Source organism: Sorex araneus, chromosome 4, assembly GCF_027595985.1.
Source record: "Sorex araneus isolate mSorAra2 chromosome 4, mSorAra2.pri, whole genome shotgun sequence".
Lineage (NCBI taxonomy): Eukaryota > Metazoa > Chordata > Mammalia > Eulipotyphla > Soricidae > Sorex > Sorex araneus.
The window spans coordinates 119,948,099-119,968,818 of record NC_073305.1 but is presented as its reverse complement, the minus strand read 5'-3'; the positions used below and the strand labels follow the sequence as shown (position 1 = coordinate 119,968,818).

General features: G+C 33.2%; 1 protein-coding gene across 4 annotated transcripts in view; it reads left to right on the top strand.

The window, feature by feature from the left end:
* The window catches only part of EPHA7 (EPH receptor A7), a 184,892-nt gene extending 168,472 nt beyond the window's left edge, over window positions 1-16,420 (top strand). For all 4 annotated transcript variants that reach the window (XM_055134583.1, XM_004605676.2, XM_004605675.2 and 1 more), the window contains exons 14-17: window positions 659-808; window positions 9,446-9,639; window positions 10,657-10,812; window positions 12,722-16,420. In XM_055134583.1, the coding sequence (XP_054990558.1) occupies window positions 659-808; window positions 9,446-9,639; window positions 10,657-10,812; window positions 12,722-12,836 (615 nt within the window). In that variant the 3' untranslated portion in view covers window positions 12,837-16,420. The remainder of the gene's footprint in view (window positions 1-658; window positions 809-9,445; window positions 9,640-10,656; window positions 10,813-12,721) is intronic.
* Window positions 16,421-20,720: the final 4,300 nt, after the last annotated feature.

The following is a 20,720-nucleotide window of genomic DNA, read 5'->3' as shown; positions in this document are numbered from 1 at the left end:
CTGGTGTTGCACTCTTTAGCTGGTTCATGCGTGTTCCAGTTGTATGATCTCTGGAGATCAGTACAGTGCTTAAACATCTTTTTTCATTGTGGTGTTCGCCAAGCGTCACACTCCAGTTGTTTACACATACAGAACTGCAGTCTAGAAATTGATTTCAGGTTCAGAGATCAAAGATTTCAGAATTATCAGACTCAAAGAACAGAGTTGCCAGGATGGTGCTCAGTGCACGTGACAATCCAGGTCCACATTTAACTCCTGACCATAGACTTGAAAGGCAAAATTCTAAACTATTGCACTATTCTTCTGGGCCCTCGATAAAGATTTTAAGAGAGAATAAACTGTGATACATTTTTTGTGAGATTAGAAGAGAGTAATATTAGGATTTAACTAATAAACCCATATTTCGTTCTATTTTCATAGTTATTCTCTCTAATTTAGCATGGTCCTTTAACTCCTCATTTGTCCTAACATGACATAAATCCCATTAAATTGTTTTAAAAATAAAAATATGTAATAATATTTTAGAAAATGAATTAGTAGCTTTCAATATAGTTAGATTCAAAATCAGATGTCATATGTTTAACTGAAAATTAATGGTGCTGTTATAAATTATTCAGAATCATCATGCATATTGAAAATATCATTTTCATTATAACAGGGTGGGAAAATTCCAGTGAGGTGGACTGCACCTGAAGCTATCCAGTACCGGAAATTCACATCAGCCAGTGACGTATGGAGCTATGGAATTGTCATGTGGGAAGTTATGTCGTATGGAGAAAGACCTTACTGGGACATGTCAAATCAAGATGTAGGTGTCACCACTGTTTAAACAAAAATTACCTTATGCATTAATGTCTATTATTATTGGAACATGTAAGTAATGGGTTACTCAGAAGAAACTTTTATATAATCAAGATTATCAAGAAAGTTTGCCTAGTTTTCAACAATTATGGATATACAATACAACATTAATTACTATAGGTTAGTGTTCAAGTAATTTTAATTGTTTCTCACTTGAGGACGTGCTTTGTCTTTTTAATTTTGTTTTTAATTTTAAATTCTCTGAACATAATAGAAAACTACAAAAGATTTTCTTTCTTAATAAAGATAATGGAGCTCTGCTCACAAAACTCTCCTGAAAAAAAATCACATGAGTAAAAGAACAACTTGCATAAGGGAGAGGAAGGAAGGTTGTGATTTTTGTTTTTAATCTTGAAGCTTATGTTTGTTTGTTTTTTTCCTGAGAGAATCTATTTAAATTATCTATTGAATGATTTCATTAAATTTTAATTTCAGGAGGAAGTTTATATTTTATGATCAATATTGTTAAGTGTTTCATGGTGATGTTTTATAATATTAGTCACAAGGGGAGTATCCTTGGGAAATTCTTTAAGATGTATTTATTACATGTATATTTGTTGCCACGAGAACATTCTAAGACCTAAAACACAGAGTTATAGGAGATGACAGTCTTGCCCTTCTTATCCCAAATGATACTTTAGAAAATCATGTGACCTAAGTGCAAGTGAAAACTTATTTGTACTAGATTTAATGTTGTGATTTGAACATTTTGGAGACAAACCTTTCAAATACTGAAACGTTCTAACTCAATATATTAAAAATGCAAATAAATGTTAGATCAAATATGCAAAATCTAGGAAGATACCCAGCTCTGAAATAGAAATTTGGAGAATACCTTTATTCATCGCTGCTAAGTGAATTTTCCAAGATGGTGCATAAGGAGTGAAAGCAAAATTTTAGTTCAGGTTCCTGGAGCCTACCAAGGTGATGCTATTAAGGAGACTTCTGACAGATATACACGAGTTGATTATGATTTGAAATGAAGGTTGAGTTCAGATTGATGTATTTTTGGAAGCAATACAAATGAGGCTATATCACAAGATTTACAAAATAATGCTTGAACAAATTCTACGTTACCATTTTGAAAAAGTATGTGACTAGCAAAATTTATTGGTGTAGGCAATTCTTCAGGTATTGTAAGTAAGCATAGATAGCAATAAAAGTTTTTATTTTATAAGTTAAAGAAATGAACATTGTTATAATTAATCAGTCTTTATTTTTAACTTTGGTACTTCCCATGTCAGGTTCTATACCTTAGAACTCATGAATAGTTGTTTCCAGACAATGCATGTCAGATTGTCTGTTTGTAAGGTGATTCTGGGTACATTTTTCTGCAAATGTCTGCATTAAATGCAAATTTCACAGCCTTTCAAAAGGCAGAGGTTTTTAAATTGATTCAATATGTTGCTATTTTTAGTTCAGGGCATGAAACTTAATTTTTTATTTTGTTTTTACTTTTGTTTTTCAAAGATATAAGTCTAAATGATGAGTCCGTTTGGCAGCAGCAAAGTTGTTAATATTTGACAGGTCTCAGTGTCAAAGATTTTATGGACTGTCAAAATGTGGGCAAACAAATCCTTGGGGCACAGAAAGAGAAATATTTACATTCCCTAGATACTCAGTAGAGTTTCATTTCTTTTGACACCTTCCTTCTGTACTATATTCAAACATAAAGGAATGACAAGAATATAAGATGACTAAAATTCAAAGTTCACTTAACTTCTAAAAACAAATAGAAATGGCATGGAAGAAATAAACCTTCATTTTAAATGATTTAAAAGTTTGTAAATATGGCTTTTAAAAAGATGATAATGCCACATATATGTAATTAAAATTTTTTAGAGAGAAAAATAATAGTCATTATACCTACAGTTACATTTAGTCTGGACCTAGAAAATTGAGCACATTTTTTACTTAAAGGTCTGACATTATTGAGCAAGGTTTTTACTCGAAAGTATGTTTTTGTAAAGTTGGACATTTGTGCATTACTAAGAAATTACCTACACAGCTCACTGTTATGGTGAAATTGATACTAAATTCCTCTTAGAGGATGATACAACATGTCAGTTAAACAATTACCTGTGCAATTATCAGTATGCAAATGATGAAAATGGATTATTTGAAATAATTTATTCAGATAAAAAATCATTTCACTTTCCTTAGAGTCTCTAGCAATTGTTCACAGAATACTTAAGCTCTGTAAGCCCCTTCATACATATGGAAATCTGTACATATGTTTTACTCGGAAAGTTGCTTCATCAGATTTCAGACATTAATTTTTATTAATTAGTCTAGATTTATATACAAAGTGAAGGAATTTGTTTTATACTTTCTTAAGTTTAATTACCAAGGAATTTGTAAAGGTTTCTGACAGTTCTATAATGTTGAATGTAATATGTCTTAACTTTTCAAATGACATCATAAAAGTAGGACATATATGGGTAGGTATGTTTATAAAATAGTTCCCAAATTCTTGGCTGAATATTAATTATTTTAATTATTCTAAATAAATTAAAAAAAGGTCTTGTGAAGTCGATGAAGAAAAATCAATCTCAGTAAATAAAACATGGGAAAAATTATTCACACTCACACCCAAATAGATTATCAGTTCATTCACTAAAAGTTTGCATGTGCCTATAGCTAGAGTTTTCAATGAAATGGAATGAAATGGAAACAGATCTGATTATTTACTATTAATTGAGGATTAGCATTTTCAGATATTTTAAACATGCATTTCTGTTAATAATCTTTAGATGTTTATTGCTTTTGAATAATGGCCTTTTAAAGACAAATCTTTGTATGTCATATTAAATGTTTTTTAAATTTTAAATGTTACATGAATTGAATTTTTTTATTTCATATTGACAGAAACCTTTTTAATTAATTTATGTAATAATCCAAATAATTTTTTTCAAATTATTAAATTTTTAAAATGTCATATATACATTTTATTTCAAGAATTCAAGTTGTTTCTTAAGTGAGATTAATAAATGATTTTATTAATACAAAGTCATAAGCTTTCATAAAGATATAAAACATATAAGATATATGTTTAAAATATAACATTAAAGCTATTTATATGTTTATAACTAAATATATTTCTAATTAAATGCTAAGTTCTATTTTTTTAAAGTAACAAAACTTTGCTCTTTTTTAAAAAATCAAGATAAATATTTGTGTTTTTTTAATATTGCATTTGTTTTTTAAAACCTTTGTTGTATCCTGTAAATAATATTCACAATTACTTAATTGTACAAAAATGTGTCTCATTGTGGAGGGGTCAATAAAATTAATAGATATAAGCAGTGAACAGAAGCCATTTAGCTAGCATCCTGCTTTCTTTATCATAAGTCATGTCACAGACTTTTACATACCCTCCCCCTTAATTAAAAGGGTAATCTTATTTTTTTATATAGCTTTATACACCTATAACAATTGCAGCCTATTGTGTTCTTTTTTTTTTTAAATGAAATTTGTTCCTATCAATTTCTGGAACTGGGAATGTTCTAGTAGTAAAATACCTATGAATGTATTTTTTTTTACTTTTATTTATGGAATAAGGCTATACCTAGACAAGCAAACACAAGGGTTTTCTTATATTTTCATAGACAGAATATTTCTTTAAATATACTTAATGAAATTACCTAAACTTTTATGAAGAAAAATTTCAGATATCCTGCAAGTATCTTCTTGTTTCTAATGCACCTATAACTATTTGCAGAAACTTTTGTTTTCCCAACTGGAAATACAATGTAGTAACTAAAGTAAAACTACAGAACCTCAAGATTCAGTTTGTGCCTGAATTACACCTCTTAGCCTGTTCATCCTCAAAGAGTGTTAGTTGGATTAAGCTGGTTCAGAATTCTCTAGAATTCCAAACAAATACCTCTAATGCTCCTGTAAGGGGATAATTATAATGAAAAGGTCAGGGTTCAATGTCCATTCTCAATCTGCATCTCTATTTTAAATGTTATGCTGGATTGGAGAGCCTTAGAGATGTGTACGTCACCATATATGTCAGAACTAAAAGTTTTAATCTGCGTTGAGATAAATATTGTATTTGCTGCTATAAAACAAATAACCAAATTTCTTTATTTTCCTGGGGATTGGTGTTGGGTCACACCCGGCTGTGCTCAGGGCTTAGTCCTGCGTCTACATAGGGATCACTCTTGGCAGACATAGAGGACCATGTGTGGTGCCAGGAAACAAACGCAGGTCTTCTTGTGCAAGGCAAGCATCTCTCTGCTGTACTTTCTCTCCAGCTCCTGGAAATCATCAAATTTCTATAGTGTAATGGGACAACTACAAGAGTTCATTAATTGTCATTCTTGTAAGAAGCATTTAATTATACTGTGCTTTATTCCTTGGCACAAAGAGTTAAGACTATATTGTGTTCAAAGCTAAATAGTTCTAAAGGTATGAGGAAGGCTTAAAGGTCTATTTGAGAATATTGTGTAAGATCTTGATTTACATTTTAAAAGATAGTGTAAAGGAAAGAAAGAAAAGGAATGTCCTTCTACTGTTTTATTCCTTTCAGGATTTCAGAAGACAAGATACAGAAATATAGGTTAGGAGGTAGAACTAACCCATTAGTTAGAAAATAATGACTCTCCTAAGATTATGAGCATGCAATAGTTCTATCAAATTAGAAAATATACTACAGATATTCAAATATATTGTCTCAAGCATAAAGATGGCAGTCTTTCCACCAGTGAAAACAGAATCCTGATTTATCATTTGGTAATTTGTGGTATGCAGTATTTTAGACATTAATTATTCTCAGCTTGAATCTCTGTTTAAAGAACAAAGCATCTTTTCACAGTTTATGAATTAATTTAGTTTTTCCAAATCCTTTAGCATCTAGCACTTTGGAATCCAAGAGTATTTGTGTCTCAGTAATGTTATACAAAGTCACATAAAAACCTTTACATGCACAATACTTTAAAATTTCATTCCTCCTATATACACACACATATATGTATATATATATATATTACATTATATGCAATATAATCACAGATGAGCAGGGCAAGCTCCCTGTGGCATATTTGATATGCCAAATACAGTAAAAGTAACAGGTCTCATTCCCTTGACCTTGAAAGAGCCTCCAATTGTTGGGAAAGATGAGTAAGGAGAGGCTGCTAAAATCTCAGGGCTGGGACAAATGGAGATGTTACTGGCGCCACTTGAGCAAATCAATAAACAATGGGTTGACAGTGATAAGGTGATTCACTGATGTAATGTAATATATTTGTTTGAGTGGACATCAGTAATGTCTTCGTTTGTCCCCATGACGTTAAGGGTGAGGGGAATAAGTCCCATTATTATTACTGTTCTGGGCATATCCAATATGGCACGGGTAGCTTGCCAGGCTCTGCCATGTGAGATTCTGCATCACTCTCTTCTGGGAGCTTTGTTTTATAGTCTCTGGATCTTGACCATTGATGGGATTACAGCACCGGGGGCAATTTGTGGGTATGGCTGCCAAGCTACTGGAAAATGGGAATCTGGGTGGAAGAGTCCCCATCCTGATCCCAGCAGACTTGGAGATCTCAGCCCCAGGTCCCTCATACCTGGGATCCTCTGCCAGTTCCTTCATGCGTGAGTCTCATCCAAGCATAGGAATAGTGGCCTTGAGCATGGCTGTGGCTGGGTTTTGGAGGTTTTTGGCTGCTGGGGCTCTGCTTGGGGCAGGGAGGGAGATTCAACCCACCCCCTCTGAGGGGCCCCAGTGAAGACAGCCTGATGCAAGGGCAGGAGATTCTGCCATGTAATACAAAGATACAAAAATTCATGTATATATTATATTGCATCAGGTCTTAGCCTTGATGTAATATAAAATATATATATATTTATTATCTTTGTAGAGTTACAATTTGTGTATGTTTATATGACATACAGCTTTTTAATGGGATTTTCAGGGCACTATTTCTAGTGATAAGCAATAATTGTAGTAATAGTGTCATAATAGGATTTAAAGAAAATTCTTGCAATGTGGCCTTTATTAGCATTTAGCACGGAAATGGATTAAGGTCATTTAGGCTAAGTTATTTTCCTCATAATTATTGTTACTCAAATAAATCACCTAATAAAAGACACATAATATGAAAAAAAATTGTATTGCATTGTAAAGAGTTAAGTATGGGGAAATGTCATCATCACTGCCAGGATATGTGTAGGCGTGCATATATAGAAAATACTTCCAGCATTTAAACATTTATCATACTTAGGAAGGCACATTGTCATGAAATGCTAATTGATTATCAAACATGGAACAGTTGAGTCCATTTTCATTTCAGCTTTCTAGCTGGGGTTACAACAGGCACCATTAATTGAAACATTAAAGGTTTGGAGTATTAGTAATCTTAAAGTATCTGATACAATTTTGAAAGTATCGATGGTACAGGACATGCAACCTAGTGTTCAGAAGAGAATTTGGGTTAAGGATTTTTTTTTACTTAAATACTTGTTGAAAATTACTATAATTAAATACATAAACTTTACCTTTTAAGCTATCCACTTGCGGGAGACCAGAATGATATTATAGCTGATAAGGTACTTAATTTGCACCTGGCTGACCAGATTCAGTCTCAGACAGTCCATATTTTCTCCTCAGCCCACCAGAAATGATCCCTGAGATCAGAGAAAACAAAAATTCCTTAACATCTCCAGGTCCTCCCTCAACCCACGGGGGAAAATAACCCCACAAATTATCCACTTGAATACGCAAATTTTCTTTTTAAAAAGGAATCTTTTCACAGTTTTCCCTTCAAGTGTGTTGATACCAGCTTTTTTGTACCAGACTACAACCCTGTATACATTAATGTGTTCTTCTTGAATGTAAACATACTTAAGTCCTGATAATCGCAAATATGAAGTTAATCAAAATATAAAGAACTATTTTTTTTCTATGAAAGAGGGTCACCTGGCTGTTTTCAGGGATTATTCCTGGATCTGTGCTCAAGGGTTACACCTGGGGACTTGGAGGAACAATTTGGGGTGCTGGGGATTGAACCAGGGTAGTTGCTAGCAGAGCAAGAGCCTAACCTACTTTACAATTGCTTAGTTACCCTAAAGGTAGCTTTTTAAAATTTTATTTTCTTTTATTGAATTATCATGAGATATACGTTGAGCTAGCACTTTTTTTTTTTTTTTTTTTTGCTTTTTGGGTCACACCCAGCGATGCACAGGGGTTACTCCTGGCTCTGCACTCAGGAATTACCCCTGGTGGTGCTCAGGGGACCATATGGGATGCTGGGAATTGAACTCGGGTCGACCGCGTGCAAGGCAGACGCCCTACCCGCTGTGCTATTGCTCCAGCCCCAAGCTAGCACTTTTATCTGCCTAATTTTGACCTATGTTTTTCAAAATTTCAAGATTATTTCTTTTTGATTTTTGAGTAATGTTTTTCCTTTTTTACTGCCATCCTTTCAGTCAGTAACAAAGAATTGTTAATCCTCCTTGAAAGTTATTTGAAACTTTTAACAGACTTATCTGTGTTGCTTAACTACTTTAATTTCTCTGTGCTGCTCAGATTGTGACTTTCTTTCTTTCATTTCCTTTTTCTGTTTCGTTTTTGGGACAACATCTGGCTGCGCTCAGGGGTTACTCCTAGTTCTGTGCTCAGAGATCACCCCTGGTAGATTCACGAGACCATATGGGTCATCATGAATCAAACCCAATTTGTCAGTTGCAAGGCAAACACCCTACACGCTGTACTAATGCAACTGGCCCCAGATCTATAACAATTGTTAATTCTTCAGATTTGTTTTTCCATATAAATTTAAACAAATCTGAATAAGTATTGTTTAGATTTCTTATATACAAGTATAAATGGTATGGAGGTTTATATTTCATAAACATTCAAAATTATACATAAATACTGTCTTATTCTATTATTAGGTATGTAGACAGTGGGTGATGTACTAATAATGTTTCACAATCAGAACTATGAGTGGGAAAGTACAGATTTGTAACCTTCCCCAATTTTCTTGTATAACCCTTCTCTCAGTCTCATACACCCATTTTGGATTTCATTCTGAACTTGGAGATGGAAAGTGAGAAAACTGCCCTTGTAAACCAATATAAACTGGTTCTAGCACACCACTCTCTGTCATAATTCTATGTTCATAAGTGCATAAGCTTTATATAATTTAAATAACAGCATGCTTAAATGTATTTCTGTTATAAAAGATTCACAAATTTGATATCTGATTTAAAAGTATCATTTGAAGTCTAAGAAAAGTAAAATTTATTCACAGTTCCATATAAATAAAATCCTTCTATAGCATTCATTCTGAGAGCTTCTGGGTTGACATTAAATTTCTTTCCATCTATTGCACCCTGGGTGAACTTAATTGCTCTCCCTCTTGCTGAATTAACCAGAAAATGTCATCATTTCCTACATTTTAATATACCCCTTGATAATATTCTTAATGTACATGGTTGTTTGGGGAGGGGGGAATAAGTCTTGCAAAGCAATATATTTCACACTTATCTGAATAAAAAATTTTGCCTACAGTGTAAGTCCTCTTATTATAATGAACTTTTGTAAGTGGTACTTTCATGTCCTCTTGGTTATTAGGTTATTAAAGCAATAGAAGAAGGTTATCGTTTGCCTGCACCTATGGACTGCCCAGCTGGTCTGCACCAGCTGATGCTAGATTGTTGGCAGAAGGAGCGCGCTGAAAGGCCAAAGTTTGAACAAATTGTTGGAATTCTAGACAAAATGATTAGGAATCCAAATAGTCTGAAAACACCCCTGGGAACATGTAGTAGGTAAGAAATATCTAAATGAATGTAATCAAGGAGAAATCCGAATATCCATATGAAGTATTGTGCTTCTCTGGTCCATCCCGTTGCAATGTGATACTTGTGATAAATTATGACTCCAGTGAAGATTTTTTAAATTTTCAGATGCCTAGCCTTAATGAAATCGGTGCATAAGAGACCTGTTAAGTATTACTGTTTATTTTCTTAAAAGTTACAGTTTTCTCTGACTCTCTAAGAAACTTGCATAAAATGGATTTTTGTCATTGGGTAGAATTTCATATTTTTGTTCCATTTTATATATTTTTATTATCCACATATCATCATTTTTGTTTTACTTTGAAATAATTAGTAAAATGCTTCAGTGAAGTTAAAGTTCATAAAAGTAATCCAGTATATAATGAAGGTGGTATACCCAGTAGAAGTCCAGAGTACCTCCTTTCATTTTTTGTACATGGCTTGCTCCACTGAATGCATTTTAGGAGTTATTTAACTTCAGCTGCCAGATAATTTGATACCCTGGTTTGTAGTAGTAGTTGGGCCTTTGTGAAAGTATATGAACATACAAAGTTGCTCACAAGATACCATTACTTCAGAGCAAGTACAGTGCTCTCAGTAGCAATCTTGTCTGAACAAATCACTTCATAGCTGAAGGTGCTGATTCTACCCTGTTAGTTTTTTATTAGCAAAATAACAAATACTTATTTATTAAAAACTTGAGTGGATTTTCTAAAATCCATGGAAGACAGACTGTCATGAAATCTCAGCAAGATATACATTTTGGAATTTTATCAGTTATCTGAATATATCAGATGTTTGTTAACATGTCTTTTATTATGTGTATTGATAAATATAGGCAGTTTTATTCTTTATATAATTATGATAATTATTAATTTTATATAATTTTATATATACAATTATATTTTATATAGTTATGAAAATTATAATTATCTTGCTATGAGCCAAGATAGTCTTTGTTTGATAGTTCTTGAGAAAACTTATTTTACATTTTTCAATCTTTTCTAGGCCAATAAGCCCTCTTTTGGATCAAAACACTCCAGACTTCACTACCTTTTGTTCAGTTGGAGAATGGCTACAAGCTATTAAAATGGAAAGATATAAAGATAACTTCACAGCGGCTGGCTACAACTCCCTTGAATCAGTGGCCAGGATGACTATTGAGTAAGATTAAGCTTATAAAATTTTATTTAAGGATTTTTCAATGTGCAACCCCGTTTTATATGTTAGGCCACTATCTGTATAGTAAGTGATCTGAACTACAAATTCAGGGAGGAAGACTTTTCCTTAATGAGTTCATATTCTGAAAGTCTCTATACTTTGTAGGCCTTTGAACCTTAAGTCATTAAAGTCTCATTTAAATACAGCCATTTGTTTTACACATAATTGTTTTACTGTCCTGTCTTATTTAAAGTAGTATATAGTATATAGTCCTGTATTACTAAAAAATTGTGTTTTGGAAGTCAGTTGTTTTACAAACAGCAGGCTAATGCTCAGATAATGGTTTCATTCTTTCCTAAACTGATTCAGCTAGCTAAATAATGACGAATTAGTTCTCCATAATCAATGTTATATATACTATCCAACCATACTTACTCTTTCATTAATTATTTCATACTTTTTGTTATTATTCTCTGGGGAGCCTTTCTCCATTGCAAACTTTTCTTTTATCATGTATATATTAGTTATTTATAATCTTACAGATATCCAAGTGCATAATGATAACCAATATGATTCCTTTTTATAAAGTTAAAGAAGTTTAACTCAATTAACCATAATTTAAAGTTTAATTTATTTGGAAAGCGTGTGATTGATTTTTTTCTTTTAAACCTGGAGAAGGACCTGATGAGAACAACTTTTTTGATTGTATAAAATGGAATAGAGAGAATTAAATTCCTTTTCCTCCCACACAATCACTGATTGTGTGGCCTTGAAAAATCTAATATCTCAGAACCTCAGTTTTCATGTCTGCCCCATAACTCTTATGGATTATGTGGTTCTTCATCAATATGTTTAAAGATGGAAAAAAATTATCGAGGTTCTGTTAACTGGGTTTTCTTTATGTACTCTAGAGAGGGCTCACTCTTTTTTTTTTACATGAGAGGAATGCCGGTAATTAGGTATTCTCAACATGTATATGATTTTAAACTGTGTTAAATTATAAATACTGCCTCGTTTGGTTTTCTTGTCACCACATAGGTAGATTGGACATAATTCTCCCCTGCCCTCCCCTGTCCTCAATTCAGTTTATACCCCTGAAAAAACTGTGTTTTTCAAGGTCTTATTAACTGGCAAAGACTATGAAATATTCTAGCACTATACTGTTGGTGATTTTAGCTGCTTATAAATAAACTAAGCTCCATCTACTTTGCTCAATCAATCTAATCTATCTTCAAGGTAAACTGCATACAGATATGGTTAGCTTATGTCAAATTCAAGATATTAAATGTAAGTATTATACTATTAAAAGGTATTTTAATGTAAATTATAACTAAACTAGGGTTAAGTATGCAATCAATAATAGTTTAGAATTTCTATACAATGATTAAAATCAGTAAAAAATGTTGTATTGTTATTGGTGATTCTCAGTTTACTAAAGACCAATATTATATTGATGCAGTACCCTGTTTCAATAATTAAAATTTTAACTTAATTTAGGGTTTAAAAATACAGAACTTTGGACCAGCAATATGACTCACTAGCAAAGTACATGTTTGTTTGCATGAACTCTGGGTTTATTTCCAAATACCGTAAAAAAAATTTCAAGTAAAATTTTCTTTATTATTTATATTTAATAATAATTTAAGGGCTTCTTATTTCTTATGCAAAATTTCAATTGAGGTTTAAAATAATTTATAACAAGTTGAGAAACTGAGCAGTTCTTACTTTACAAAGGTAGATGTTGGTATAGATCATTAGTCTAACCAATGGCAGGAATATGATCGTCATACCTTAGAAGACTAAGATAAGAGCTGTTCATCGATGACAAATATGTTATTTAAAGAGTTGATAGTTTGGTGACAAAGAAATTATTCATAAGGTAACTAACAAAAAATGTATTTGTCTTTTTCAGGGATGTGATGAGTTTAGGGATCACACTTGTTGGCCATCAGAAGAAAATTATGAGCAGCATTCAGACTATGAGAGCACAAATGCTACATTTACATGGAACTGGTATCCAAGTGTGATAAGCATTTCTCCCTTATGAGGGAGATTTTGGACTGCAAGAGAACAGTACTGGCTTTCAGTATATGCATAGAATGCTGCTAGAAGACAGATGATGTCCTGGGTCCTTCATGCAGTGAAGAGAAAAATTAAGAAGCACCTATAGACTTGAACTCCTAAGTGCCACCAGAATACATTAAAAAAAAAAAAAGGGAATTTAGGATCCACCACTGGTGGCCAGGAAAACAGCAGTGACAATAAACAAAGTACTACCTGAAAAACATCCAAACACCTTGAGCTCTCTAACCTCCTTTTTATCTTATAGACTTTTTAAAATGTACATAAAGAATTTAAGAAAGAATATATTTGTCAAATAAAATCATGACTTATTGTTAAATCAATGAAATATTTTCCTTAAATATGTGATTTCCGACTATTCCTTTTTAAGATCATTTGTGTTTATTCTTCATAAGGACTTTGTTTTAGAAAGTTGTTTATAGCTTTGAAACTTTTTAGTGTTAATTGATGACACATTACTTATTACACTGGGTACCTTTACAAGAATCTCAAATTTAAAACACACACACACTCAAACACACAGAGACATGCACACACACACACACACACACACACATGCGTGCACACATACACACACAGAGCATGAAAGAAGATATATCTGTCAGAACATTGGTATCCTTTTTTTGTGCCATTTTGTTTTGTTTAATTAGTACTGTTTATACTATTGTTTGCTAATTGGCAGGTAGTCAAGAAAATGCAAGTTGCCAAGAGCTCTGATATTTTTTAACAAGAAATTTTTTTGTAAAAATCAGACAACAAACTATCTTTTCAATGAAAAAAAAGCAATAATGATCCATAAATACTATAAGGCACTTTTAACAGATTGTTTATAGAATGATTTTACTAGACAGAATTTAATTAAAATAAACTCAAATTGTAGGCTTACGACTATATTTAAAAATATGAGGCAATTCATCAAAGACTGATGAAGACGAGTCTCTGAAAGCAAAAACTATCCAGTGTTATCTAAAATTTTATCTGAGCACATCTTTTTGTTTTCAGTATCCTGACATTAGGAAATTTGAGAACTAGTTAACATAAATTTTATAACCTATTCTGTTTAATGCAGTCCAAATACAAAAGGAAAGAATTAAGTTTTATATTAGAAACTCTGAAGCATGCTAAAAGGGGCAGTTCACAATTTTCACCTTTCCAAAACAAATTGCTGCACAGAATATCACTATTGCAGTTCTGAAAAATAGCCTTTTATTTGTGAACGCTGATGTGAGAAGCTTGTTAGATGAAAAAGGACGTTTTACCATCTAAGGGAGAGGTAAAGGAACTGGCTTTTCTTTTCTTAAGCTTTATTTATTAAATCATATTATTTGATTACTGTGTAAACTTTCATAAGCAATAATTAAATGTGTCTTTATAGATATTTCAGGAATGTATACATATTGTGAGTAATGCTTTCAAAAGTTTTGAAAATCATGAACTACCCCAGAATTGAACTGTTGTACTTCCAAAGAGAATTGGGCTGTTTATAATGATTTTAATAGAAAAAGATCCCAGGGATCAGTCATAATTGGTCTTGTTTGATAATGTGGGCATCCACAAACAAACAAATAACAGAAGCAAAATCTGTAAATGTTTCTTTGTAAAACTTGTAAATTTTATTTATACTGTCTTGTTTTGTACACACATTTCTCTGTAGTGAGCTCTGGATACATTAAAAATGCACTATATTTTTCTATTTTACTTGCAGAGCATCACAAAAGAACAGGTATTTTCAGTGCTACACAATGTGTTTTCCCACATTTAGGACCAAAGATGGCTATAGAAAAACTCAAATGGATTGCTTCCCAAAACCTTCCCTATCTTTTTTTTTCTTTTAACTCACTGTACAGTGTTATTTGATATTTTAATTTATTTTTTTGATTGACTAGAAAAATCATTTTAATTTCACTAAAATGTTTTTGTCCCTGAGGAAAAATAATCTGTAAAGTAATTTTAATTAGCATAATAAGTCACCTAGACACTTCCATTTGTAATCTTTGTAATAGACTGTAAATATATTTTTGGAACTATAACACAATGTGCTTGAGGGTTATTTTTCAGTGTCTGCAGTGTATACAAGTGTTTATACTAAGTACAGCACTTTACAATTCTAATCAGTAGCATTGGCCTTTGTGAGAATGAGTGAAAGAGTTGAGTGAGTGTTCTTAATTCCTTTTGGATTCTAGACTCACTAATAATGAAGTTCTTTTCTTGTTCATAGCTTAAGGTGCTTATTTTTTCTATTAAAATTAAATTAACAAAAAGCCATTCTAGAAATAGAAGACATAGTATGGTACATGCAAACGGTGTCTTTCCTGCTTTTTTCTAGCTCTAGATTTATAGTTGAGTAGTCTTTCTTGAGTAGAAGGGCAGAATAAAAGTTTTTTTGAGTTTTTTTTCAAAAATAACTTTTTTCTTCAGCAATATACCTCATCTGCCTTAAATTTTTTACAGCTCTTTACAGGGAAAGGGGAGAAGGGATGGGAAAGACACACAGCACAATAGGAAGTGTATGAGTACATCACTCTTGTTTGTAGGTTTCTTTTCCCAATTAACATTATGATTTTTAAATACATGTATGTGAAACAGATATTCAGAGTTAAAGAATTAACATTGTAATGCTGATTGTAATACTCTCTTCCAGAAAGAGATGGAATGGTAAAACAATAAGAATGTAAAACTTGCACCTTGAAATACTTTCTTTTGATAAATTAGTGCTCAGGGGAGGAAAGGTAGAGAAAGCAAATGTCAAACTGAGAATTCAAAAAATTTTAAAAATGCAAAAGGAAATGGCCTCCTTGCTTTAACAGAGCCACCTTTTTTAGAACACTGTCTTCACACTTGACTTGTGTTTTGCATTCAGTACTGAAATAAAAGTACTTTTTATTACGTCTGAATCTAACATTTTCTCGGCAATTGACCTGGCCTTGTTTACGAGAACTGGTGGTTTATGCTTGTCAGAGCACTATTAGTTGAATCATATTGTATACTTATGTAATCTACATTAGCTAGTACTATTTAGGACTATATTTTAATTGCTCCTCTTATCCGTGTTTTTAAGACAATTAAAATGGTGTAATTCACCTCTCTTTTTAATTTAGGTAATGCTGATAATCTCCCTTTTGTTTCCTGGGTAGCCTAGAACTGTGCTACTCGCTGATGTGCATGTTCAAATAAATTACTGATGTGTATTTTTTTGCTATATGTGGCGGAATCATGGGGAACTCGGGGCGAGATGTGCTTTTTGTTGGTTGAATTTGTCCCTCCTTGCCTAAGAATTAATACAGGGGTCATCCTTTTATAAGGACAAACTGCTTTTGAACAGTGTCTTCAATGTATCAAGCACAAATATCTCTTTCTTCAACACGAATCATAAGTCTCTTTTTACCAGCTTAAAATAATAAACGAGTCTATTAGACAATGTAAAGAAAACCCTGTCTCCAGTCATTGGTGGATTCTTTACGTCCCTTATTCATGCTTCATTTTCTTACACAATATCATGACTGAGGTTGGAATAAAGATTTCATTGAAATATTTTGTTGGGTTAGTCAAAATTCTAAAAAAATGCCTGGCTTCACCTCGTCCTATTACACACTGACTTAATTCCACTCTATTACAAGTTAATAAATATGTATTCAAAGAGCTATCCTATCAAGTATTATAAAATCATTTTCAACTCATTTTTAACCCACATGGTACTAACAAGAATATTTCATGAGAAAGGAAATATATTTTCAGTGAACAGTCTGAAATATTTTAAACATGTGATATAATAGGGCATATTAGAAAGATTTTTGCATTTTATATGTTGTTGAACACTATCATGGAGTGAAAAGAAAATAAGAAGAGTGAAAATCTGGTTTCCTAACTGGATTTTACATCAGATTGACTCTTGATGATGCCAATTGTACCTAAACTGAAGAAAACTATGCACTACCTATTCTGCAGATACTCATACTAAGGTCTACAAACCTGACAAAAAAAATGTTTAAGACAATGAAATTTGCAATTGTTAGAATAGGTGCTATCTCTGGTTATCACACTGTGATGCTGAATCTCAGGCTAGCCTGAACTGAAATTCAAACACAATTTTAAAATTTTGGCTTTTTCCCAAACATCCCTAATGAAAATGCATAAGAAATATGGAGGCCAAAGATATAAGGCACAGATGGGAATAGGGAAAGCAACAAATGAGCTATTGATACATCCACACAATTTTATTTCCTGTGATGCTAAGGGGAACTCAAATGAGCTGAAAAGATACTAGATGTATTAGGGGGTCCCAAAACACTATCCTAACAACACACTTTCCACCAAGATAATAGAGCCAACAATGTTATATCAATAATTAGTTTTTAAATATATATGGTCACCACCAGTAACTATTTTTAGTTAAAATAATTTTATCCCCATTTATAGCTACTGTCTTATATTGTTAGCTACAAAGAAAACTCGGAGTTTTTAAAAATTGATGAAAGACAACATGAAAGGTGATAGTATTCCTAAATGCTAAAAATTAGTATTGGCACAAATGATAAAAGGACTGGTAAACTTTCAGTTTGCTCTGAAGGAAAGTGTCCTCTTTGCTTTGTGTCAGAGTCCCTTCAATGGCTCCATGCCAGCTGCTCTCTTCTCTGTCAAATACATTTCAGCATAGCTTTAAGAATACAAACAGGAGAATAAAATATTTCAATGGCAATGTTTCTGTGAAGCTCATTAGAGTGAAGTGCTGTAGAAGGATTTTTTTTCAAGTTCAGTGATTGAATGTAATTAAATCTATAATTAAACAATAAAAGACCTCTCCTGATTGACCTTGAGGTTAAAATAAATGTAATTAATTGATCTAATTTAATTGGATCTATTGCATAAAGTTCGGTAAATAAGAATAAATAGCTCTAGTCTAGTGTTGTGTGGGCATGGAAGGGAACTAGTTTTGTAGGCATGTAACTGTAGTGGAGATTTTTGGATGATTTGCAGACAGTGTCAAGGAGATTATATACTTTGGTTATAACCTATCACTGCCACTGTCATCCCATTGTTCATCGATTTGCTCGAGCAGGCACCAGTAATGTCTCCATTGTGAGATTTGTTACTGTTTGGGGCATATCAAATACACCACGTCTAGCTTCCCAGGCTCTGTGTTGTGGGCGGGATACTCTCGTTAGCTTGCCGGACTCTCCAAGAGGGACAAAGAAATCGAACCTGGGTTGACACCTATAATATATGTATGTATATATATATATATACATACATATATATATTGTATTATCTCAAATATTTTACCAGGTTTTTACTGTGAAGATAATCCCTGTTTCCTTTTGATATCCATGATCCTTCATTGATTATATATGTTGACTTTTTATATAACTTGAGAATGATCAATATTTTTTATTAGTGGTGTTTCATGAACAACACCGAGAAGAAAAAAACAGATGCATTTATTTTAAGTAAATGCAATTCCAGTTTAGTAAGAGATAAGAATGCTTCTCAAGTCTCACCATTCCACTATATATCTAAAACCAAATAAAGTGAATGACTGGAAAACAAACTTAGAAAATCAAGTAAGAGAAATTTATACTTCATATACAGCGGGATGGCATTTGCCTTGCACAAGGCCGACCCGGTTTTGATTCCTTCACCCTCTCAGAGAGCCAGCTGAGCTACCAAGAGTATCCCACCTGAACAGCAGAGCCTGGCAAGCTACCCGTGGAATATTTGATATGCCCAAAACAGTAACAAGTCTCACAATAGAGACCTTACTGGTGCTGCTTAAACAAATTGATGAGCAATGGAATGACAGTGACAGTGATACAGAACCAGAGTTCCTACAAATCATATGCCATACCTATGTTGAAGTTTATAATTCAGAAATGAGACAAAAAGAATACTTCTTAAAAGTGATATAATGTTGACGCATATCACGCAGTCTATTTTAAACTAATAAAATAGTTTATTAGTTCATCCAAATAGTTCTTTGTCAGTTTGCTAGGTATATACTGTTGCCATTGAAAACCAGATAGAATATGAGCTGGAAAGCAGACACATTTCTTTAGCCTTGGTGTTCGCAGGGTTGATTCTATCTGTTGGGAAACACATCCACCATCTCTTGTGTTAATTCTAATTCCAAAATTTCACTCAGATGCTAGTTGATAACCAAACTCTAAATGTTCCACCAGAATCCAAAGTAGCAGAAGCGACAAGAACTCAGTAACCAAACCTATCTAGCATTACTGGGAAGGGGCCATGAGTTAGGATTTAGACTCCTCTGATGACCTCACTGATGACTCTGCTTTCCATAAATTAGTACCTCTTAGGTTAGGCATAGTGGGGAACTAGCTGAACAAGGAAAACTCAAAGTACATTGGTCCATTTACAAATAAGACCTGCAAAACCAAATAATACTCACCCTCACACTGTGGAAAGAAATACGTAATATTTTATTATTTATTACACAACTGTATACTTAAGGAAAATCTGAAAAGTCCCTTAAGAGAAACTAAGTATCTTGAGTGAGGCAATTGATGGTTTTAGCTAGAAAAGGGTACAGCAGAAATGAAGTTTAAGAAAGCAAATATGGCATTGATAATTTAAAAAGGAGTCAGTTTTTATTTGAGGAATGAGCTCACTAGAATTAGCTTCTCGGCTTCCATAACTTTCCCTGCCATTTTCAATTTCTTTTCCCTTCTATAGTTTTAAATTGGCAGGGGTATGAAGGGGAGAACACCCAGTAGTACTCTGGGCTGACTGCTAGTTCTGTGCTCAGGAATCAGTCCTGGTGGTACTCAGTGATGCCACAGGTGGTGCTAGGAGATGATCGCATGTCAGGGGTAAAATAGATAAGTGCTGTAACTGAGTATAGCTCTCTCTGATCCTCAATTTTTGGTATCAGAGAAATCCCTCTCTTCCAGGCACAACTCAAAAGTTGTTTTTTTCCAAGTCTTTTTTTCCAAGTCTTCACTGACACTTTTGAGAGTCAGATTTCTCTTTTGTAGTTTGTTAGGCTGCTGGTGTGGTGATTATCCTACTGAGTTCTGTCACATTATTTGCGTGTGTCTCTCTCCCAGTAGAGCAAGTGCTCTTGGAGGGCAAAAGCCAAATGGAAATCTTTGTTTTACGTCCTATGGGATTTTGCTCTTTCTGGCACTCAGTAGACACTCTATAAATATTTTAGAATCCTTGAAGTGCAAATTAATTCAAATTGTTTTTTTTTTTTCTTAAAAGGTAGCGTGGATCAGGTGCTATGAAGGATGAACACGGTGCAGCAGAGGTGGTATTGAAATGGGTGCTGAGGGAGAAAACTAATTTCAGAACACGGATGGATGCCTCTGTGATAGGCCAGGGCAGCTTGGATGTGCCTAGGGATTTAGCTGAGAAGCACAGAGAGGAGACAGACCTGTGAGAAAGGAAGGTGGAAGATGCTCATTAGCGAACAAGACCAGAATACAGTAAATAGCAATGTCTCCCAAATGCAGGTGGTATCCCTGGTGGTAAATAACAGAGCAAAAGAAAAGAAGCACTTTAAATCAAGTAGAAGAAATTGTACTTGATGGGACAAGCAATGCAAGGCTACTTACCAGTGTCTTGTTTGCTGAGGAGAAAGTTTGTGGGAATAGATTTTGAAGAAGCTGGAATCTGCTCAAATACCTAAAGATGTAATTAGAACTGTTTTAAGTTTGGCCTAGATAAGGAAAAAGAATATTTATTTTTTATATCATAAAAAGTTCCCTCACTTTAGCTCTCAGACACAAAAGAATATTAAAAATTATCTCTAAGTGAAAATTACAGAAAAACAGACTTTTGTGGTAAGTCAACTTGCCCCTGACAGCCAGAAG